Source organism: Aaosphaeria arxii (assembly GCF_010015735.1).
Source record: "Aaosphaeria arxii CBS 175.79 unplaced genomic scaffold BU24scaffold_2, whole genome shotgun sequence".
Classification (NCBI taxonomy): domain Eukaryota; kingdom Fungi; phylum Ascomycota; class Dothideomycetes; order Pleosporales; genus Aaosphaeria; species Aaosphaeria arxii.
The window spans coordinates 1,752,737-1,774,425 of NW_022983475.1; the positions used below are offsets into that span (position 1 = coordinate 1,752,737).

General features: G+C 50.9%; 8 protein-coding genes and 1 non-coding gene across 9 annotated transcripts; 5 read left to right on the forward strand and 4 right to left on the reverse strand.

Annotated features, from left to right (window-relative positions):
• Positions 1 to 572: 572 nt before the first annotated feature.
• BU24DRAFT_385968 (short-chain specific acyl-CoA dehydrogenase mitochondrial precursor) lies at positions 573 to 2,210 on the forward strand. Its single transcript, XM_033524896.1, has 3 exons — positions 573 to 1,025; positions 1,081 to 1,939; positions 1,999 to 2,210. Exons 1-3 carry the CDS (start codon positions 696 to 698, stop codon positions 2,139 to 2,141), a joined length of 1,332 nt encoding a protein of 443 aa, XP_033387472.1. The 5' UTR covers positions 573 to 695; the 3' UTR covers positions 2,142 to 2,210.
• Positions 2,211 to 2,661: 451 nt separating this feature from the next.
• On the reverse strand, positions 2,662 to 3,203 carry BU24DRAFT_418739 (uncharacterized protein; the record flags this gene model as incomplete). The annotated part of the gene is made up of 1 exon (XM_033527045.1): positions 2,662 to 3,203. A coding segment is annotated over exon 1 (250 nt), but the record flags the coding sequence as incomplete, so codon positions are not given.
• A 4,733-nt stretch (positions 3,204 to 7,936) lies between these two features.
• BU24DRAFT_341469 (cutinase transcription factor 1 alpha) lies at positions 7,937 to 11,442 on the forward strand (the record flags this gene model as incomplete). Its single annotated transcript, XM_033523276.1, has 4 exons — positions 7,937 to 8,181; positions 8,634 to 8,815; positions 8,958 to 9,631; positions 9,733 to 11,442. The coding sequence occupies 4 exons, from the start codon at positions 7,937 to 7,939 to the stop codon at positions 11,440 to 11,442; spliced, it is 2,811 nt and encodes a 936-aa protein (XP_033387474.1).
• Positions 11,443 to 12,195: 753 nt separating this feature from the next.
• Positions 12,196 to 13,950, forward strand: BU24DRAFT_489163 (uncharacterized protein). The gene is made up of 2 exons (XM_033533611.1): positions 12,196 to 12,771; positions 12,823 to 13,950. The coding sequence occupies exons 1-2, from the start codon at positions 12,287 to 12,289 to the stop codon at positions 13,592 to 13,594; spliced, it is 1,257 nt and encodes a 418-aa protein (XP_033387475.1). The 5' UTR covers positions 12,196 to 12,286; the 3' UTR covers positions 13,595 to 13,950.
• BU24DRAFT_489164 (alpha/beta-hydrolase) lies at positions 13,903 to 14,900 on the reverse strand (the record flags this gene model as incomplete). The annotated part of the gene is made up of 1 exon (XM_033533612.1): positions 13,903 to 14,900. Exon 1 carries the CDS (start codon positions 14,863 to 14,865, stop codon positions 13,903 to 13,905), a length of 963 nt encoding a protein of 320 aa, XP_033387476.1. The 5' UTR covers positions 14,866 to 14,900.
• Positions 14,901 to 15,650: 750 nt separating this feature from the next.
• Positions 15,651 to 16,795, forward strand: BU24DRAFT_418744 (uncharacterized protein). Its single transcript, XM_033527046.1, has 3 exons — positions 15,651 to 15,753; positions 15,818 to 15,958; positions 16,060 to 16,795. The coding sequence occupies exons 1-3, from the start codon at positions 15,740 to 15,742 to the stop codon at positions 16,475 to 16,477; spliced, it is 573 nt and encodes a 190-aa protein (XP_033387477.1). The 5' UTR covers positions 15,651 to 15,739; the 3' UTR covers positions 16,478 to 16,795.
• A 37-nt stretch (positions 16,796 to 16,832) lies between these two features.
• BU24DRAFT_385978 (TPR-like protein) lies at positions 16,833 to 17,927 on the reverse strand (the record flags this gene model as incomplete). The annotated part of the gene is made up of 1 exon (XM_033524897.1): positions 16,833 to 17,927. The coding sequence occupies exon 1, from the start codon at positions 17,574 to 17,576 to the stop codon at positions 16,833 to 16,835; it is 744 nt and encodes a 247-aa protein (XP_033387478.1). The 5' UTR covers positions 17,577 to 17,927.
• Positions 17,928 to 18,436: 509 nt separating this feature from the next.
• On the reverse strand, positions 18,437 to 20,108 carry BU24DRAFT_385980 (uncharacterized protein). The gene is made up of 2 exons (XM_033524898.1): positions 19,939 to 20,108; positions 18,437 to 19,872 (listed from the first exon to the last, which is right to left on the reverse strand). Exons 1-2 carry the CDS (start codon positions 20,033 to 20,035, stop codon positions 18,575 to 18,577), a joined length of 1,395 nt encoding a protein of 464 aa, XP_033387479.1. The 5' UTR covers positions 20,036 to 20,108; the 3' UTR covers positions 18,437 to 18,574.
• Positions 20,109 to 20,340: 232 nt separating this feature from the next.
• BU24DRAFT_t9 lies at positions 20,341 to 20,433 on the forward strand. The gene has a single exon. It is a non-coding gene; the product is annotated as a tRNA-His (tRNA).
• Positions 20,434 to 21,689: the final 1,256 nt, after the last annotated feature.

Below are 21,689 nucleotides of genomic sequence, written 5' to 3' on the forward strand. Positions count from 1 at the left end.
CTGGTCGGAACAAGGAGGCTCAAGAATCATTCTCTAGACCCCTCCGATACAAACCGCATTTGCTAGTCTTTTCGCGAGTTTAGCAATTCTTGAAATCCTTTGATTCTTGTATTGAATCATGTCGTTCGCATACTTCCCTTATGACTCGACGAGGCGAGTCAAGCGAGATGGCAATGTCTCGACTATCGGCTCGGAACGTATGGCAGATGTGTTTTCAATAATGGTGCGTATTTGTATTTGTTAGACCCACAAAAGAATACTAATCGGATGCTCGCTATGGCTTAGGCACATGTAATAGAAATTATGAACCCGTTGTTAGGCTAAGCTGTGTAACTTACTCTACTCTGCAAACTGGTGCAATACAAGTTCATGTGTCGTTGAAAAACACATTGGATCCTAGAAAATCGGATCGTCATGATTCTGTAACTGATGATCGATAAATCTTCACATTGCACAATAATTTCCAATTGCTTAAGTCCAGATGTTGGCCTCATAGCTCGTAAACACAACCGAGATGGTAATTTTCGGTACTTGCGCAAGCCTCGGTTCGTTCTACCCCAGACACTCCACCTCCACCCCAGACAACAAGCGGCACAGCTTATATCCTAATTCAACCTCCCGCCATGTGAGATCAACTTCTAAGGAGCTCGCATTGCTTGATTGCAGATTTTCATTTGTCCAGATACCCCTCCAAGATGTCGTCCACACCAATTGTCCCCTTTTCGGAACCCCCATACCTTGCAGGTCACCCTTCGCCCTACTACACAGAGAACCACAGGGCATGGCAAAAGGCATGCAGGAGCTTCGTAGAGAAGCATCTCCTAGCAAATGCATTGGAATGGGATACTCAAGAGCTCCTTCCTGAGCATGTCTTCGAGACATTTGCAAAGGCTGGCATGTTGCTTCCATCACTCCCTGCGCCTTTGCCCGTGGAGTGGTTGAAGAGCCTCGGAATCCACGAGCTTCTGGGTACTGTCAAGGTTGAAGACTTTGATTACTTCCACACTTTGATCTACTGTGACGAGGTATGTAATACTGTATTAGCTACGTTTGAATCATGAAGCTAACATTGTAACCCAGATGGCTCGATCTGGTCTCGCTGGCCCGTCGGGATCTCTCACTACCGGCATGTCTTTCGGTGTACCTCCGATCGTAAAGTACGGCAACAGGCAACTTCAAGAGCGCTTCCTACCCGAGCTTCTCACTGGCAAGAAGCGAACTTGCATTGCGATCACCGAACCTGAGGCCGGCTCCGACGTCGCCAACATCACCACAACCGCCACAAAGACGCCAGATGGAAAGCACTACATAATAAATGGCACAAAGAAGTGGATCACAAACGGGATATGGGCCGATTACTCGAGCATGGCTGTTCGAACAGGAGGCCCCGGCCCGACAGGACTCTCAATGGTCGTAGTGCCATTGAAAGGCTATCCCGGCGTGAACATGAGGCGATTGAAAGTTGGAGGTCAGGTTTCCGCCGGTACAACTTTCATCGAACTCGACGATGTCAAGGTTCCGGTAGAGAACCTGATCGGCCAGGAGGGCATGGGAATGAAGTACATCATGACCAACTTCAACCACGAACGCATGACCATCGCTATTGGCGCTACAAGGCAGGCTCGCGTCGCTTTGGCAAGTGCTACTGAGTACATCCTCAAGCGTGAGGCTTTCGGCAAGCCGCTTGTAGACCAGCCTGTTGTGAGGCATCGATTGGCCAAGTGCGGTGCAATGTTAGAAACCCAGTGGGCATGGGTAGAGCAATTCGCCTATTCATTAACGAAATTCCCCAAGGAAGTGGCCGATGTTGAACTCGGTGGCTTGACAGCCATGGCCAAGGCTCAGGCGGGTATCGTTCTGAACGAGTGTGCTCAGTGCGCTATGCTACTTTTTGGTGGAAATGGATACACTAAGAGCGGCCAAGGAGAGCTGATTGAAAGTAAGTTCTTTCTTCAAATTTGGAACAATCAGTGGATATTTTGACTGACAATCAAACAGGAATCTACCGTGAAGCGCCAGGCATCAGGATACCCGGTGGCTCTGAGGATGTCATGCTGGATCTTGGTGTGCGTCAGTTGGTCAAGAACTTTAAGAACAAGACCAAGGCCCTTGAAAGGCCTCAAGGCTCTTCGAAGCTATAGTTGTTTAGCGGAATAATGAGCAAATGTACACTAGAATCAATGCATGAAGATCCTAAGCTTCGGGAATGTTTAGACAGAAATTAATCGACCAGGTGCCTGTTAGAGACTCGATTGTCATAATACTTCGGATAGTCATTGACTCGAGAGCTATACATGCTGGTGACCATATATGTTGCCAGTAGAACGTGCCTAATGCTTTTGATGGGAATAGCGTCAAAGAATCTCTCCATCAATCGATTATGACATGGGCCAATGTTCGGCCAGTCAAAGAATTCGACAAGAACGCTTCAGTAATCATAAGTACGATCATGTGCCAGGTCTTCTCTCTGAGAATCCAGATCTTAACATTGGAACTCTTGCTGAGAACTCTCACTGTTCAAACTGATAAAAAGGTTCAAGCTCACGCATACCATGCCTCGAACTACCACAATCCACCAATCCTCCAAACACCAATAGTCTATTCAATGAAGTCTAGGGGATCAAAGCCCGTCCACTCAACCCCCCATGTCCCCTTACACCCGACCTACCACACCTTGTCCTCTCCACCTTACCCCAAACAACTCCCCATTGTACCTCGGTCTCCCTCGGGACCTCCGTATCCAAAACAGTAACGCGCCCCCTGTCAGAATTCGCAAGCTTTCCTTCTTTACTTTAGTTCCCGCCGGGAAACGATCGGCCGAACGGTGGTTTGGTTCCTGTTATTGGTCGTTGGAATCTGTCGTTTCCAGAGCGGTGGTACCTGGTGTGGTTGGTGGGTGTGATCTGCATGGCTGGAGTCTGACGGAGAGTTTGGGTAGTCTAGGGGAGTGATGGTGGTAAAGGGCGTGCGTGGGTAGATATAGGGGGTGTGTATTGTTGACTGCATGGAGGGGATGAGTGCTGTTGGAGTATCGTAGGCCATGAATATGAAGTCCTGGTCAACAGTAAGTAAGATTCAGGAGATGATATCAATAGTTCGACTCCTTCTGATAGTGTTACCGCCTTCAAATTTTGGTAACAGCATGACTTCGATTGAAGCACGGAATCATTGTGATATTGCTTTATTTAATGATGATGGAATCAAAATCGAACAAACGCTATTTCAGGTCCGGAATCCCGCAAAATCTCATATTCTACATCACAGTCTATAGTGCAAGATCGGGCTGGTGGGAGCAGCAAAGTTCAATAACATATCATCAGCGTTTACGCTATGGTATAGCGAGGCCCAAATGTTAGAATTATAGTCTTGTAAGAACATTGATATCACGTGCTTACCCTGGGGAAGCACATGTCTAGCCTGTGATTGGGAAATGCTTTCAAGGTGGACATATGTGTTCTAGGCTGTTAATGCATCTGTATTGAATTGAAATGTGATCTGGTATGTCAATGATACGCTAATATCGATATAGTACAATGATGAGCTCTCATTTGCGAGAGTGTAATTATTTCTTAAGACTGCAAACATCAATGATACAAGCACTACCATTTTTTACACGTCCGACTGTAGTTGTATCTACTATCTTTCCTATCTATTCACTGACTCACGTTTTCTTACCTTTGTACGAGAATAATGCACGCCTACACCCATAACCATGTCAAAAGAAGCCAACTATACGATTCCAAAGCCTGACTAAATAATGTAATTGTTGAAAATCTTCATTTCTTCACATGTGGCTCAGGAACGGAACCAATGGAGTCTGGATTGGCTTTTTTTCATTCCGATCTGGCCCACTCAATTCCGATTCCGAATCCACATTGACCCCCTTAGTTTCGTATGCTTCGTATGTGCGCGCCCGCGGATGGGTTCAATCTTTAACTGAAGGATTTATTTATTTTAAGAAAAGAAAATTTGCGCTTCGTTCCGGAGAGCATATGCGACTTTATTTTAGCGTGGTGATAAGAAAGAGCAATTGTGAAAGATGATTTTCTGAATACCGCGATCAAGCATCAGACATGCCTTACAATTACAAGTCACCAAACGCTGCCGAGATCCGGGTAATCGATCTTCCATCTCTCTTCCCAGACCCTATGGCACGGCAAACAAGGCGGAAGGGAGAGCAAGCAAGCCTTATTATGTCGTTATCATCGAGACAAGGTATTTTCAGCTTTTGATTGTTTGTAGATACTTATGCATATGTGCCTGTGGCGCTATTATCTGTACCATGCTTTTCTGTGCCGTGTGTGTTGATTGAAGAGAATGGGTTAGTACCGGATACGTTTCCGCGCTCTCAGCTAGGGTGCACACAGCCGCCTAAGCGTTAATCATTTCTGCACAGTAAGTTAACTTTATCATTAATATTGTGTTGGGGAATGTCTTTCTGGAGACATGTTTGAAGAAAAGCGGGCCTTTTGAGATGTTTTGGTCTTCTACTTTTTGATAAATTGTTTGGACGCTTGGACTGGTGAAGATTGGGTTGGGGATTCGCGATCACTTGCCCCAGTCTGAGAATGGCAATAAGGCTGGGGTGCTGTTTTCCGTGGAATCCAATGCGAAATGCTGGCGTATAGGGCGTGAGAGGCGTCATTTTGAAGGATTTCTGGGGTATGCAACTACTGAGCACAATCTCCATGTTCGAAGCCGTGTTTTCCCGCATCAGCAAATGGCCATTCCCTGCGTGTAAGACTGTAAGGTGAATGTAAGGTAAGGTAGGGATCTGAGGGTTTTATTTTCCAGCTCCAAATAACAACTTTAATCTCCACAGTTGGGGAGTAAAACCTTCTCGGACGTACAATACAGGAGAGACATGATGCATGATTCTATTTAGCTTGTGTCGGAACGCCTTTAGTTTAGTCTCGCTCGCTTTGCTTCCCCAACTTTTGCGGCAATGTCCGTACGTAAGAAGGATCCTACCAGTACGAGTACGGTAGGCAAACTGCCCAACTGTGATTCACGAGGCGAGTTATCGATTCGAATCTGCACAGTCGTGTGTCCTGTCTGTCGATTCGACTTGTGCGAGTCGCCCAATCCTTCCCCCACAAAACGCTACAGCACACAGAGTCACCCAAGTCGCTGTCAGACGGTCGGCTGCATGCCATTAGTCTGGATCTTGAGGCTGAAAGGGATGTACATCAGGGTGCTTTTGGATGATCTTTTAGATTAGTCGTTGGGTGCAAATCTGCCATTAGTCAGTTAGTCTGCCAGTGCAGTGCGTTCCAGGTTTCTGTGGGACATTGGCCATGCTATCCATGCCATGCTGCTTCAGGGTCTGGACACCCATTGACAATGTTGTGCTGGGTGAACGGCACGCGGAATTTGCCCTTACAGGCGAGTGGAAAAGACTAGGCACACGTACTCGACGCTACTAAAACTGTTAGTTAGACCAGACCTAACGAGACGACCACCGATGTCTCGAAACCGGTCTTTTCTGTTACTTCGGCTATCCAATTTCGATGCTGCCGATTCGAAATTCAAACACGCCCTGTGGCCCAGCGATGGTGCTGTCCCATGGGATATGGTGATCCGTTGGGCGGACGTACAGCCGACGCGGAGGTCGTTCGGATTGTGATGGTCGCTTTCTACATTTGGTTTAGGATTCCATGCTACGAGTATGAGGCTGATGATGATCGGAAGCCGTATGTGTGCTGTTCAGTGTTGCTGCTCGCAATTTACGAATATGCTCGCTCTGCTCGATGTTTGATTTACCTACAAATTGCGTATGTATGGTTCGGCCGAGGGCCCATGTAGCAGATGATGCACGAGTGGTATATAGACTTTCCCAACAACATGTACTCTCTATAGCCATATTTCCCCTTCTCGAAGGGCTCATTTCGACAGATAACGAGCCTCATGATTACCAACGCGATGTCGGACCAACTCATGCACCGATATGGGGAAGGGTTGAGCTAATGTCCGGGGAAACAACTCGTAAGTTCGTAACTGCTGAGCTGGTGACACCTACGCCAACAAAAGCTGCGATCCCTTACTCATTTCCTCCTCCCTCCCACACACACGCACGCAACACCCCGCAAAAGCCATACGATAGAGGCCTAGGTTTGAAGTCTTGGATCGTCGTGGCTGCCCCACACGTTCCCGTTAGGTCGACTCGTAATTTGCTCGATGGGTAATCGGCGTCGTGCCCTGGTGTGATCAAAAACTTGGTTACCTACCAGAGGCACCCAAGCCAGTTTGCCTTTCCTCCGGTGCTCTGCTGGCCTACCGATAGGAGTCAGGGGGTGTGCCTCCGATCCAAGACGATACAATCGACGACATAAGAAAAGTCGGCGTCATCACTGTCCTTGTCATGCTGTTTGAAGAAGAGCTGAACAATGAGAACGTGATCACTCGGAGGCGGTCAGCAATTCCACAGTCATCGCGATTCAAAGCGGATCTGTTGGCATCACGGGGCAAGTGCATAAGGGAGCGGAATTAGAGGAGTAATGCGTGCGTGCAGAATCGGTGGCTCTGCAGCCGTTCATTGGACAGAGGGGCAAAGGCCCACCGACTCCGTGATCTGAGGAAAAAGGCCGGAGGGAAAAGGCCGCAACATTTCTCAAAAGTCTGCAACGGTTGGCTTGTCTGTCCTTGTTGGTCCCGGCTAGCAACTTCGGCTGTGGGCTGCTGTGGGCTGTGTAGACACTTTCTACTTTTAAGGCCGAGCCACCAGCTAGTGTACAATAGACTGGCTTGCTTGTCGAGGGAGAAGGAAAATGGGCAATGGAGATCGGCCTCTTGTTGCTCGGCCGGCACTCGAGACCAATGATGTCGCACCTAGAGGAAACCCATTTCCGGGGTTTCCAGAAAGGCACAAGTCTGCAAGGAAAAGCGAAGGACGCTTAGATGTTTGTGTCTCGTGGTGTACAAAGAGCGCAGGCCGCCTTAGTCCTGACTCCTCGCCTGTCCTCGAAGACTCGTACTGTGTAGGACCAAGGAGTGTTGCGAGTAGGCATCAGAACAGCTGCTGTCTGCACATGACTCGGACGAAAGGTGGACAGTTGGCAGAATTGGATGTCTAGAGCTTAGAGGTTTGTCAACGCCTTGGGGACGAACGGTCAATTCGATGGGGACGAGACCGGGGTAGTGTATGTAGGCGTCTGTCATACTCCGTACATCTGCATAGCATATTTTCAGCGTAGAAGGGTGGCACAGCGTCTGGAATCGATCGTGAGCCGCGGCATCTTTTTCATGTTCTCAGTCCGCCACCATCACCGTGCGTTTGAGATGGATGATGTCGGAGTGAGAGGGTTTCTCTAATGACATTGTGACCTCTCCCTTCATCTTACAGGCCAGGACAGGGCCACAGGCGAGGAGGGTGACGTGCCAGAACTAAAAGAGCTTCTGAATGGAGAGAGTTAGTCCCGAGGGCATCCGAGAATGACCGGCGCCTCCAACCCGCCAAGTGGGAAAAGAGTGAATACCGCCGAGAGTCCGAATCTGGGGGCGCTGGGGTATTCGACAAGAACTAACTTCCCACACACTACACTAACGATCCCCAGTCCAAAGTATCTTAGTTTCTAGTGGGGAGAACAAGGGGGACGATGGCAGCAATTCGTCTGTTGGTTTTAGTTGAATCGCGAGCCGCGTCAAGGGAAATGGCCAAGCCTGGATTAGAACATTCTCATCCCAGGGCCAGAGAGACTCCACCATGTACGCAAAAATTGGGCCCCATACAATACATAATCGTCCCTCTCCCCCGGCCGTCCCCTTCGCGCGGAATCGGTTCAAAATTTCTCGCAATTTTCTCATACATTGCATGTCAATCTGTACGAAGTGATCAGACACTTCAAATCAGTCTTTGACATCTCAGGGTTGACGACATCATTAACAAACAACACCCACATTCACAATTGAGCATTGCTCAACCACAACATCCGTCACCATGTCCGACTGCTCAGGATCACCGTCTGACCATCACGACCATACCCAACAACCGAAGCGGAAAGCCAACCAAGCAGGTATCGATGGGAACACCACTGGCCGTTCAGTAAAGAGGAGGGCGTCTAAGGCGTGTCAGTGCTGTCGAGCACGAAAAGTCCGCTGCAATGTCACTGAACACGGTGCACCATGCACCAACTGTCGACTAGACGAAGTGGAATGCATCGTCTCAGAGAGCAGAAGAAAAAAGTGAGTAGTAAATGCCCTAGAACGAGCACCAGATTCCATTTCCTCCAAAGGGGCGTTCCTCCACTCCAGCCTGTCTCTACAGCAAAGTTCAGCATTCCAACGAGGAAACAAATTCCCGTTCGAGAAAAGTTCCTTCCACCCGCCAGGTGCAGGCATTCGACGTCGAAAATGTCGTAATGCATGGAATACAAAAAAGCCGCTGCAAAAGCTTAGAGACTCGGCTATTCGCCTCTGGTCCTTGGACGCAGCCAATGATGGAGCCCCAACTCTGCCACCACTCGTGTTGCGACCGCCAATGGAGGATCACCTGCCGATGTCACAACAATTGCATCACCGACAATAAGAAAAAGAAAAGAAAATTAATTAGACGAAGAACCCTCCCTATATCCGACGGAACAAACAGTCTTGATTAGCTTACTTGTTGAATGATCCGCTAACATTGTTATTGCCAGGAAATGGACCAAGGACGACGAGCAACAGAACGAGACTTCACAAGGCTCGGCGTCAAGTGCCAATCGCAAGCTCGCCTCTCGCGAAACCCTGGACAGTGTTCAAAGCCTGAACCCAGCCTCAGCATCTCGCAGGTCACATGAAGCTGAGCCGCGGCCTGACGAGCATGTGCCTCATTCCATCTGTGCGTCTATCCATCATCAGCATGAGCATCTGCGTGGCGGCTGTCTGGATGTCGAGCACACAGACGTTTGCCCCGTGCAGCAATTGCTCCATTCGCTGGCATGCTCCACCAAACGATCACATGCGCTGACGTTCATTTACAGATCAAAGCCATCCCCGTATTGGATCCATCAGCAACTTGTCCGAGCTGCAACGCCGTCTCTCAATCAACTCCCAATCGAATGGCCTTTCAACGTCAATGCCTTTTGCGCCCTTTGGCGCCGACAACCCCTTCAACTATAGCCAGAATGCTGCGCCAAGGCAGTCAGCACCTGAATTGCCTTCCTACATCAAGCCTCTTCCTGCTAGGATCGGTGCAGATGAGATCGCATACCTGGAAAAGAAGGGTGCTTTGAGTCTACCAAAGGGAACCCTCCGTAGTGAAATGTTGAGGGCTTACGTCGAATTCGTCCACCCCTACATGCCTCTTCTGGATCTTTACGACTTTCTCACAATCATCGATCGTCCGGATGGCAGCCTCGGCAAGGTCAGCTTGATTCTATTCCAAGCTGTCATGTTCGCTGGATCGGCCTTTGTGGATATGCGTTATTTGCGTGCTGCAGGTTATGTGACACGTAAGGAGGCCCGCAAGGACTTCTTTACTAAGACTAGGGTGAGTTACAACTACTTCGGCCGAGCCTGTTTCTTTCTTACATTTCTTTTTTCCTCCCTCAAACCTCCGTCCTCCCCTTTATTCTGGGGAATTGTGGGCTTGTGGATTTCCCCGGAGAGAACTTTCCTCTTTTGGAAAAGCACGTGGCACGCGACAAGTCGGGGTGTTGGTAGACTAGAAGGATCACCGAACACTCCCCCTTCTTTAGCATGTGAAAGCTCCGAATCTCCAAGAATCGGCCTGGCTAACGTTTTTTCCTGCATTAGTTACTCTACGACTTTGATTACGACTCCGATCGTGTTTCGCTGGTCCAGGCCTTGCTTCTTCTGACGTACTACTACGAGACTCCCGATGACCAGAAAGACACATGGCATTGGATGGGGGTTGCGACCTCTGTGGCTCACACCATTGGTCTGCACCGTAACCCGGATAACACCAATATGGACACCAAGCGCGTGAAGCTGTGGAAGCGCATATGGTGGTCAACCTATATGCGTGACAGGCTCATTGCCTTGGGCATGCGTCGCCCAACCCGCATAAAGACTGAGGACTTTGACGTGCCCATGCTCACCCTTGATGACTTCGAGATTACAACTCTACCCGACAGCATCAATGGCCTGCCATCAGACTGCCGTATCGCTAAGGACCTCGACATGCAGCGTCAGCTCGCTGTCATGTGCATCGAGAAGGCCAAATTGTGTCTTTGCATCTCCCATGTGCTCTCCAAGCAGTATTGTGTCCTGAACAATAATCAGGGTCTTTTGAACGACCGCACCACAATGATGCTTCTCCCCAAGAAATTGGATCCGGAGACCAGCGAAGTTAAGGCTTGCGACGCAGAGCTCCAAAAATGGGTGCAGGAACTGCCACAGGATGCCAAATACTCTGACAATTTGACGGGAGAGGCTGCTCTAGATCTTCACAGGGCACTTTTGCACATGGTCTTCTTCACCACCTTGTCTGCTTTGCACCGTCCTCAAGTACTTCCCTCAACTCAGGGAGGTGCAATGCCTTCGCCGTCATCAAAGGCTGGTTCTGATCTGCTCGATGTATCACGCAGGAATGTCCGTCGTGCGGCCGCGGCGATCACGTCCATCGCACAGCGTCTTGATCAGCAAGATCTCGTGAAGTACCTCCCAACCACTGGTGTCACGGTTCTTCTCCCTGCTATAATAATCCATCTTTTGGACATCAAGGCTCCCGAGGAAGACACTCGCAGAGTGTCTCTTCGTGGCTTCTGCCAGTGCATGGCAGTTATGGGCAAGCTCCGCGACCTGTACGCTGCTGCCGATTACAGCACGGCTTTCCTAGAAGCGGCCATTCGCAAAGCTGGCATTCACATCGCGCCAACGCCTTCCTCCCCCATGGTCAATGGACTTTCCGGAAACAGCCCTCTTGCCTCTGTACCGAAGCCTAGCCCTGTCACCTCTGTGGAAGATCTCGTCGATGCCGGCCGTAGGCTCGACATGGCTGCTCTCGCTACTGCGCACAACCTCCGCGCAACCCTCACCCCACCTCCTGACTCGGGCACGACAAACTTGCATGTACTGGAGAAGCAGCCTTCTGACCGCAATGTCACCGATGAGGAGGTCGCCCGCCGACTCGAGACCTTCCTTGCCTCCACCCCTCCTGAATCGGACAACGACAACGAGAACACCACCTTCTCCATCGACCACCCTAGCATCACGTTTACCGCAGCAGACTCGCTATCCATCACCGCCGCCGCAGAAAAGTTCACTGGACTCAACGGGTTCACGGATTCCATACCTCCAAATCCCTTCATCCATCACCAGGATGACGAGATGTTATTTAGCAGTCTGCCCATCCAACACGAATTCGACGATGGTGATTTCGACAGCCTGCTGAATCTCGATGCTGTAGGCGAGACATTCAGCTTCGAGGAGGGTGCGCTCGACGGCGGTCTTCAGGGCGAGCTAGGCGACATGAAGTGGACGGGCACAAGCTTGACCACTTAAACCTCTTCTTCTTTTCATCCCGTTATATTCCTCTTCTGGTTCAGCTTTACATACGACCTAGCTCTTTAACTCTTGACATTTGTTGTTTGAAAAGTTTAGAGATCTCTGGTGTTTTATCACCACATTTTGGTATACTGGGTAGGATGAATTTGTTTACGCAGCGATATCCCAACCGTTGTTTTCATTTCCTGAATATTTCTTCTCGAATCCTTTATTTGTACAATCATGACGTTTTACTTGAATCGTCTGGCGCAGGAGAAATGGACTCCTTAGGTTGAATCTGGATAATGAGAAGAGGGCAGGGAAGGGCGTTGGGAAAAAGTACACGAGGACTGATTGCTACGAAGCACTAGTTATGAGAGCATGAAATGCCAAAAAAGTTTATAATACTATACATCGTCGACTCCATGTTCCAAGTGATATGTGATACTTTCCTGCGAGGTTGCTCAACATACCTATGACCTATGACTCTATAAGTTGATTACAGAAAAACACATCTTCGACCTATACGAATCTTGTCCCTCCTTCAACGTCAAGACCTTCATCTTTACATAATTATTATCAAGTAGCTAGAATATAGTGTTTAACAAGAACAATCTGGAATACATGACAAGTTTCTAGGCTCCATCCAGCCTTGCATTTGGAGAATGTGTGGAAGCGATCCAGGATGGGGATAGCACGGCTGGCAGATGACATAATCTACGTCGGCGGTTCTTACTCCGATGCATACCTCACTTTTCGACTACTGTATGTGGAGAGAGCTCCAGCCTGTCGCCTGCTGTCTGTCCCGTCGTCCGTCGCGCATCTCATCTCCTCACCACAACACACAATCTTCTCTCGCGCAATGGCTTCTCGCACCCGGTTAGCGGTGTCAACCGCTTCGAAGCTCATACGTACTGGCCGGCCACAGCTTCAGGCATCGCCAATCGCAGCCGCCATCAGTACCTCGGCGGTCCGATCTTTCACCCAGCTGAACTCGCAATCCGCATCTTCAAATCCACAAAACATCTTCTCCTCTCTAGGACAGCTCAACTCTTCCTCGGGGCCTCCATCATACTTCCAATCACACAGGCGACTTCCGGCAAACACCGTGATACGGTTCGTCCCACAGCAAACAGCATGGATTGTGGAGCGTATGGGCAAATTTCACAGGATACTGGAGCCCGGTCTCGCCATTCTGATACCATTCATCGATCGGATAGCATACGTAAAGAGTTTGAAGGAGGCGGCTATTGAGATTCCGAGCCAAAGTGCCATTACCGCAGACAATGTCACGTTGGAGCTCGATGGTGTGCTTTATACTCGTGTCTTCGATGCCTACAAGGCCAGGTGGGGAGAATTACACACCCCCTCAAGGCAGTCTGCTAACATTTGACATAGCTACGGCGTTGAAGACGCTGATTACGCCATTTCACAGCTCGCGCAAACTACCATGCGTTCTGAAATCGGCCAACTCTCCCTAGACCACGTCCTCAAGGAGCGTGCCAACCTCAACGCAAACATCACCGCTGCCATCAACGAAGCCGCACAGGATTGGGGTGTCACCTGCCTCCGATACGAGATTCGCGACATCCATGCTCCCGAACCAGTTGTCGAGGCCATGCACCGACAAGTCACTGCCGAACGATCCAAGCGTGCCGAGATCTTGGACTCTGAAGGTCAGCGCCAGTCCGCGATCAACATTGCGGAGGGTAAGAAGCAGTCGGTCATTCTTGCTTCTGAGGCATTGAGGGCTGAGCAGATCAATCTGGCAAGTGGTGAAGCGGAAGCGATCCTGGTCAAGGCTCAGGCAACCGCCAACGGCATCGATGCTGTTGCACGATCAATCGCCCAAGGCAAGGGCGCTGCACAGGGTGCCGTTTCTCTTTCGGTGGCCGAGAAGTATGTCGATGCTTTTGCCAAATTGGCAAAGGAGGGTACCAGCGTCATCGTGCCAGGAAACGTTGGAGACATTGGTGGTATGATTGCTAGTGCCATGGCAGTCTACGGCAAGGTCAACGATTCCCAGTTGAAGGCTGTGGCTGGACAAGACACAGCATCTGGCAGGAAGATTGCCGAGCTCGAGGAGCAACTTGCATCAATTGAAGGTAACACTTCACAAGTGTCCAACGCCATCAACCAGGCTATGGACCAAAGGCTCAACAAGAACTGATCAAAGTCGCTGAGACTTACAATACCAACAATAAACGCACGATACTGGAGCATGGAGCAACACGGACATTTTTGCTGTACAATATCATGCTGTATGATTAGGATGGGAAGGCTGGCGAGCGAGCAAGCGAGTCGACTGGTTTGTATTTTGTACATTGGGTTCTATGGGCATTTGCATTCACCCAAAAGCCGGCGGGTCTTTCCACTGTTGGGAGTTTCTCTTCTCTCATGGGTACCCACTCTTCGTATGTTCATAGGTAAAGGAATTGTTAGCATGCCTACGATAGCTTATGTATGAAGTTTTATCTTCTATTCGTGCATAGTTGACGCGTTCTTGGGCCATTGATGTATTCGCCCAACGACCTCTTCGATCACTGCAGCGATCTGTCTTCCATCTTCCCATATCCAATCATGCGCGCCTTGTAGGTCTCTACACTCGACCAATCCTTTCCCCTCCGCGATCTCATCCACCGAATCGACCCATCCATCGCCTTTCAGAACCCGCAACATAGCCTCCCTCTGCTCGCTCTCCACCAACTCATCCTCAGCACTATAACCCAATGCAACAAGCTTCAGCCCCCGACCCACACTCTCCCTCCCATACGCACCCGCAACCGGCGAAACCTTCCTATACACCTCATCCCCGCCCTCCCCAAACGCCCCCTCCACAAACTCCCTATAAATCCTCGCGATCCCCTCCGGACACCCAGGCGGCACATGATTCCGCAACATCAACGGTACGTCGTAGATCCCCTCCAACAGCACCAACGCCTCCAGCCCGTCGTTCCTCCCCCGCACATCGTCGAGTCCAATCCCTGCAACATACTGCAACAGCAACGTCGCGCCGCACGAATGCCCGACGCCAATCCACCTCTCCACGCCGTGCTCGGCACGCAGGTACCGCAGCGCGGCCGCGACGTCCCGCACGTGGGATGGATGCCGTACGTTGCGCGCTGCGTCGTGTGGGTCTGAGGGAGCGGTCGGGTGGGAGGCGTAGGGGGAGAGGCGGTAGTTTATGGATGCGATTCCAGCGATGGGTGACGAGGGGGGGTTGTGGAGGTGGGAGAGCGTGGCGTGGATGGTCGTGGAGGTTTGGAGCGGGTCGCGCCAGGCGCCGCCGTGGATGTAGATTACCCACGGCGAGGTGGAGGAGGGATCATGGGATTGGGGAAGCCATAGGTCGAGGGTTTGGAGGGAGGTTGCTTTGGAGAGGTAGGGGATTGAGGGGCGGTGGGTTGGGAAGGCTGGTGTTGTTGGTGAGGCCGTGGACATTGTGGTTGTTGGTGGTATTGTTTTGTTTGGCGGGGGAGGAGGGGAGGTAGATGTAGGTACGAGGGACAAATGTACCCTGTCATATGCTACGAGTTGTTACTAAGGTTCATGTATCAAACCCTCCTCATCTGTTAGACGTATGTAAACTATATAGGATATGGAATCAATGCTTTCTAGCTGTGACATTCTGTCAATCCTATTGTTGTCCGTCTCTCCATTGCCAAGGGAGGAGAGAACGTCATAGCATTTCCAAATGGAATTCTGGGGCTAGAAAACAACTCAATTGCATAAAAGGTATTTTTGATAGGAGAGTTTGTATCTCGAAAATACATCTCTTAGGTTCATCTTGATAGCAAAAGGCTAGGTGTTTGCTGTTGATTTATTCGATGTAGTTGATACTGTATTTATTGGTATTGCTCTAACTAGCTTATGTATTTCGTAATAGCAAAGATCATATACACAATTGAAAATGCTATCCAATTAATCAAAGCCAGACTCAATCGTTGTAATCGAATTCAAGAGAAGCAGGAAATTTCTTAGCATCAAGAAAACCCCTCAAACTTTTGTAAGCTTTGTAGACTTTATTGGAGTCTTTCCGTCAAATATGTGGAAAGTTGCCACATTGGTTTGTTACGCCGCCCGTAATTTTCCACTTTCTAGAGTTCTGCCCCTCATCCACAAGCGCAGTTCGAGAACGAATGATTGCGGGGCATCAACCACCTCGTCTCGTACCTTAACTGCACCGAGTACGAGTAACATAATTACACAGCACGAGCACCTTGCGACTCCCCCATCGTCGTGATCTACATCCAATTCGCGACTCTACCTCTACATCCACCTCTACCTCTACCCTTGCTCCGACACAACCGCCAATATGTTCAAGAAAGAGTACTAACCCCCACCCCATACAACCTCATACTTGAACCTCCGAAAAACTAATTGCCAATGATAGCATATCCGCGGGATCGAAATCCAAGGTGAAATCCAGCGCCCAGCGCGGGATCCGCGCCAAAATCCTCGAGCAGTACCCCAAGCTCGAGGAGCACATCGAGGAGATCATGCCTAAGAAAGAGCAACTCGACCTCGTGAAGCTGTAAGCTCTCCCCCCATCATCTATCTCTCTTACCGCGCAATGACCTCTTCCTCTGTTGGAATGCTCGGGAGTTTCGTTCGTGCATAGCTAACACAGAGAAGACCCGATCGCGTCGCCCTCTACACCCTCGGCAGCACCCCCCTCTTCTTCCAACACATGGACGACCCCATCCTCCCGCACCTGACCATCGTACACAAATACCCGGACGCCTTCCCCCGCCTCCGCATCGACCGCGGCGCGATACGCTTCGTGCTCTCCGGCGCCACGCTCATGGCCCCGGGCCTGACATCGCCGGGCGGCCGGCTGCCCAACGACCCCGAAGACCCGGAGGGCAGGTACGGGAAGGAGGAGCTCGAGGCGGGAGAGGTGGTGGTGATTGAGGCTGAGGGCAAGGAGACGGCGTGTATGGTTGGTGTGCTGACGGTCGGGACGGCGGAGATGAAGAAGACGAAGAAAGGGCAGGCGTGTGATGCGGGTCATTATCTGGGAGATGGGCTTTGGGGGTTGACGCTCGGTTGAGAGGGGTTGATATGGTTTGATTGGGATCCTGCAGGATAGTGGGAGGATTTGTTTTAGAAAAACGACTCGATGTGGAAGAGAGAAGGAAGGCATCATGATCAGCCTGTGCATTCGGCGAGCATTCACACCCACAACGATGGGGACGCTACAGAGAGCAGCAACTCGGGGGTTTTCACAATCTCGAACAGCAAGCAAGGCGCGTGGCCGCTTGGATATAGAAATAGGCATTGATACCCACCATTGATGATGTGTTGATATGGGACATGAAATTGGTATCATTGATATCTAGGTGTGAAAACCAATGCAGCCGTTTTGCTCTGGACCATGACGAACTCTGGGCTTTTGCATGAGCTACTTACTGACCGGCACCGCGTCCAGCACCACCGGGGGCACCGCCCATACCTCCCATGAAGTTTCGTGCCATCTCAGCGATGCTGGGGTCGTTCATCATCGCGCTCAAGTCTGGCATGCCGCCGCCGCCGCCAGCACCGCCAGCGCCGCCTCCACCTCGGCCACCACCACCGAACCTCTCTGCCATTTCTGCTATCCTCGGGTTGCTGAGGAGGTTGTTCATTGCGTCAGGGTTGGACATGAGGTTCTGGGCCATCTGCCTCATCATCGGGTTGTTCATCATAGCACTGAAGTCGGGCATGCCACCGCCGCCTCCTCCTCCACCACCGAGCATGCTAGCCAATCCTGACAGATCGGGCATGCCAGCAGCGCCAGCACCAGGTGGGCTTCTCGTAGACTCGGCAGTCGCAACATCTCCACCCTCCTCCTCGTACCTCTTCTTCGCCGTCTCGTAGCCCTTGCGCATGACCTCCGAGCCACCGCCCTCGGCATCCATACCCGCCTTGTATGCCTCCATAGCGCCCTTAGCATCACCGAGCACGTACTTCGCCAAACCGAGTCTCGACCACGCCTTGCTGTACTTGGGGTCCGCAGCGACGGCCATCTCCGCGTCGTTCTTCGCCTCCTCGTGCTTTCCCTGTCCGGAGTACGCAGCAGCGCGGTTGGAGAGATAGATGGGGTTGAGGGGAATCACATCGAGGGCCTTTGTGTAGAAGTCCACAGCGCTGGCATAATCCTTCTTCTTCATCGCCTCGTTGCCCTGACCCTTCAGCTTCTCCGCCTCCTCCTTGTTGCCCGCAGCAGCAGCACCCTCAGCCGGCTTCTCTGGTGCCGGAGTCGACGAGCTAGCACTGCTGCTCGCGGCCGCCGAAGCACCCCTAACCTTCAGCTTCTCGTAGACATTGTATATGGAGAGGAGGTTCTGGCCGCCCAGGGCGTCCCTGACGGCGGCCTCGTCCGCGGCGTCGACCTTGAACGCCTCGGCGATGCAGTTCTGCGCGATCTCCAGCTGCTCTGCGTCCTCGGCCTCCACGGAGCCGTCCTTCTGGGAGGTCTGGAGGAAGTCGAGGATCGCGAGCGCGAGCCGCTTCTTCGATTGCGGTGTTGCGGATTGCGGTGATGCCTGTGCCGTTGCGCGTTAGGGAAATGTTGTCGTTTGTTGCTGAGGGTAGATTTGGGGGTTGGATGTGCATACGTACCATTGTGGCGGTTGTGAGGAGTGTGTGGGAGACGGAGGGACTGAGTGAGGGATCGATGATGCGTCAAAATTTAAGTTGAACGCGAAGGACAGATAGACAAGGTAGTCAGGCAGGCAGCCGGAATTGTATGTTAGGACGAGATGGTAGTTAGGGTTGGCGTTTGCTGCTGCCGACGCTATAAATTGAGCTCTCGAAGATTCGGTGCGGTGGGACTTTCGAGTTCCCCCCTCCCTCCCAGAGTCCCAACTAAGAAGGCTTCGCGGGGCAACCTTGTCAACAGACCGACAGACCGACTCCCCGTCCCACGTGCATGAGTATATCGATATACTTGGAGGTACCTCGGAGATATGGCAGCAATGTCGCTGGTACATAGTGAAAAAGAAATATGTAGATGAATATTCATACATTTAGAATTGAGGTATCTAGAGTCTTTGGGCCAACCACCCTAATGCTACAATTGTACTCATACAAATACATACGCCAATACGTTGTCATATATAGTTACCCCAAATCAAGAAGCCTTTTTTTTCATTTCAAACTTTCCAGTTCACTCGGTGTCTTCTAAGCCCTCCCAGAGGTTCTTCTTCTCTTCCGATTTAGGCCAGATGCCCTTCCACCAAGCGGACTCCTTCTCGTTCTCTGCTGACAGACGGTTCGCCCGCTCTTCGTCCTCGACGTTGAGCTGGAACCTCCTCATGCGTTCGGCGATGCGTGGATCGAGAACCATGTCGTCTAACCATGTTCGTTCCCTGTCGTCGTCTTCCTTTCGCTCGCGGACCGTCTTGTGCCAGTCTGGCTCTTCGTGGGCGAGCAGCTTCTGTTGCTCCCACTGGTCTACGGCGTCTCCAGAGTCAGATGCGGACGCGCCAGCAGCGTCGAAAGGTCGGTATGCCGCCAGAACAGCAGCTGCGGTCTGTCGGCCAATGTCATCTGCAACCTGCCGTCTGTTCAGGAAGCGGTACATGCGGATGGGGAAGTTGAAGAATCCGAGGAGGTGGGGGAGAGGGATGACGGCAGCGGGACCGAGAGCAGCGGGGCAGTTTGGCGAGAGGGTGGAGGTTCCATAGTCGGCGGTGGTGTTGAATGGGGGTGGTTGTTTCTTCTTCTTGGATTTGCTCTCGTCTTCCTTGGGCTTCTCCTCCTCCTTTGGCTTTTCGGCTTCTGGTGTTGCTGTTGGTGATGCGTCGTCGGATGTAGACTCGGTTGCAGTTACAGCTTCGAGTGTGGTGACCGGTGTTGGGTCGGGCGACGGTGTCTCAGCTACAGGTACAAATGGTTCTTCCGTGACAGGAGCTTTGGGCGGATTCAAAGGCCCTAACCAACCCTCGTGCAGCCCTCTGACGTATTCCTTCCAGGTGTGTCTTCCAATGACGATGTCTCCAGGTACTCCGTCGAATTCATGTACACCAGATCTCCGCCTAGCTTCATCCAAGACAAGCTGTAAATCAGCCTCGAGTGGCTCATCGCTAGGCTCTCCATTGACCTTTCTGAGCCGCCTTATCTTTTCTGCCAATCCGGCCCTCACATCTCCTTCCCTCCGACCCTCGATTGCGTCCCAGTCGAGCGCCGCAGCGACGAGTATCGGTTTGACGTACTCGTGGAAGTGATCGCGGGCGGGCACTAGGCCATCTGCTGGAGGCGCAGACAGATATACTGTGAGTCTTCGGGGCAGCGTCTTGTCGTCGAGGGTTTCGGAGGCGATGTGCTCGACGAGTTTCGTCCACTTGCGTTGTATCCGCCTCTTCTCGCGGCGGTCGTAGACGACGGCAGCCGTCCAGGAGCCAGTTATACCAAGAAAGATCATCCAATTGCGCGATGGTAACCTCATCCGTATGTTCGGAAGGCCTGCACAGAGTTGTTAGTTATACTCTCTATTATCTAGGCCACCACGAGCGAAGCAGAAATGCGTACCCATCATCCTCCACACCGGATTCGGAGGTTTCGGTGGCTTCGAGGAACCTGCAGATGCACCGCCGGCCGGCGGCGCTTTCGACTCTGCATCGGCCATGTTGTGTGGAATTTGGTAGTTTGTTGGTTGGTGAATTGCGAGTGTCGACTTTCGCGCTGCGGGAGCCAAAATTTTGTCCAATGTCCCGATCGGAAGGCGGAATTTGTTCGGAGCGGCGTCCGCCCCCAGACCGCCCCATAGTAATTTCCAAGGCCCGTCATCCAAGCTCGGTAAGCAGTGACTTTTGAAATGACTCCACCAAACGCACAGTTGGCAGACAAATCGACGAGCCTTTGTCTTTCACTGGGTATATAATCTGACTTAGATTCAAAAACTTCAACAATTCAGTAACAAACTGATCCATCGGTGGTATGGTCTAGTGGTATGACGTCACGTTGTGGTTGTTTCATTATAACTTCAAATCCGTGCCAGCCTGGGTTCGATTCCCAGTACCGCCATTCGATCAGGAGCGTTTCTTTCATTGAAAGAGGCGTCTTTTTTTTGCTTTTCTATGATTGTTGGGCGGTGGGTTGTTCGGCGTTCAAGTTTTTTTTAGGCACGGATCGAGGGATCGACTAGCACGTGGAAATCACGCTAGCGCGCACAATCTTGCCTCTCTGAGTCTAATGCGGCTGATGGAAGGGGACGCTAGCCTAATATAGATACGTTGAGGCATTGTTAGGGTCTGTTATTGAAGACAGTCTAGTTGATTGAGTTTCTGTCTATTATTGTATGTAGATAGGAGCAAAGTTGCTCTTTTTGTGTCGAATCAATATTAACAAAGTACTATTACTAGTAATGCGTTCTGTTTGTATGCAACTAAAATTCTGATGGACAGACAGTAAGTAGTCAGGCTGCGCAGCGCGGTCTTCTCTAAAAACCTCTTAACAAAGGTCGTGGTCAAGAAGACGAATGGTTACTCCTAGAACAGCAGTACTAGGGAAAAGGCGACAAGGCTATATCCTACGAGTAAGCTCAGCTGACAGGCGAATTGCTCGAGTCCCGTTTGCTGCCAAGTTTCTTCGATGAACTACAGGACATTTTTGGAGAGGTCGTAATTCATCAAACCTAAGCCCGAAGCTCTGGGGTTATTACTAAGCGCATCTGAGCGAACGTGCTGACTCATAAGCTCTGGTCGAAGTGCACAATATATTGAAGACGATCAGTTCAATATTCAGTCGAAATAGTCAGTGGCTCGAACAAAAGGGCACTAGCTATGGTATATTGATTCAATCATTTGGGTTGATTGCTCCCAGATAATCCATCACCGGGACCGCACATGAGGTAGACAAACAAACTAAGGGCGGGGCACTCAAGAACTCCTCAAGGAACAAGCTTCGTGCTATGCAAAAACAATCATAAAACAACAGCAAATGACCTGGCTATGAGTGAGTGTGTTACATGCAGTCGCCGGCAAGGCGAAGAGCGGCTCGGACTCTGTGTGAACCGATACTAATTGTGTCTCTAATAGACAGACAATGGAAGCCGTGTCTGGAACAACTCATGCCATATTTGTTGCTTTCAGTGATTCTGAAAGAGCGTTATGATATCTATTTCTTTGTGTGACCACAATGCAAGACCTCGCTTCAGATTGTTATTCACTGGGTGCGAAATCAATTCGTCGCAATTGAATAATCATGGCAAGATCACCGCCACTTCCCGACCGCTGCAAGCTGGTGGGTCTACCACAAACGATGGAGATTTCTAGGTCCAT

Bases quoted from the DNA above. Each gene is read 5' to 3' on its own strand.
- BU24DRAFT_385968 (XM_033524896.1), top strand. From the start codon at position 696: ATGTCGTCCACACCAATTGTCCCCTTTTCGGAACCCCCATACCTTGCA. The intron at 1,026-1,080 runs GTATGTAATACT...ATTGTAACCCAG, and splicing joins CTTTGATCTACTGTGACGAG to ATGGCTCGATCTGGTCTCGC. The intron at 1,940-1,998 runs GTAAGTTCTTTC...ACAATCAAACAG, and splicing joins CCAAGGAGAGCTGATTGAAA to GAATCTACCGTGAAGCGCCA.
- BU24DRAFT_489163 (XM_033533611.1), top strand. From the start codon at position 12,287: ATGGCTTCTCGCACCCGGTTAGCGGTGTCAACCGCTTCGAAGCTCATA. The intron at 12,772-12,822 runs GTGGGGAGAATT...CATTTGACATAG, and splicing joins TTCGATGCCTACAAGGCCAG to CTACGGCGTTGAAGACGCTG.
- BU24DRAFT_418744 (XM_033527046.1), top strand. The intron at 15,959-16,059 runs GTAAGCTCTCCC...AACACAGAGAAG, and splicing joins CAACTCGACCTCGTGAAGCT to ACCCGATCGCGTCGCCCTCT.
- BU24DRAFT_385980 (XM_033524898.1), bottom strand. From the start codon at position 20,035: ATGGCCGATGCAGAGTCGAAAGCGCCGCCGGCCGGCGGTGCATCTGCA. The intron at 19,873-19,938 runs GTACGCATTTCT...AACTCTGTGCAG, and splicing joins TCCGGTGTGGAGGATGATGG to GCCTTCCGAACATACGGATG.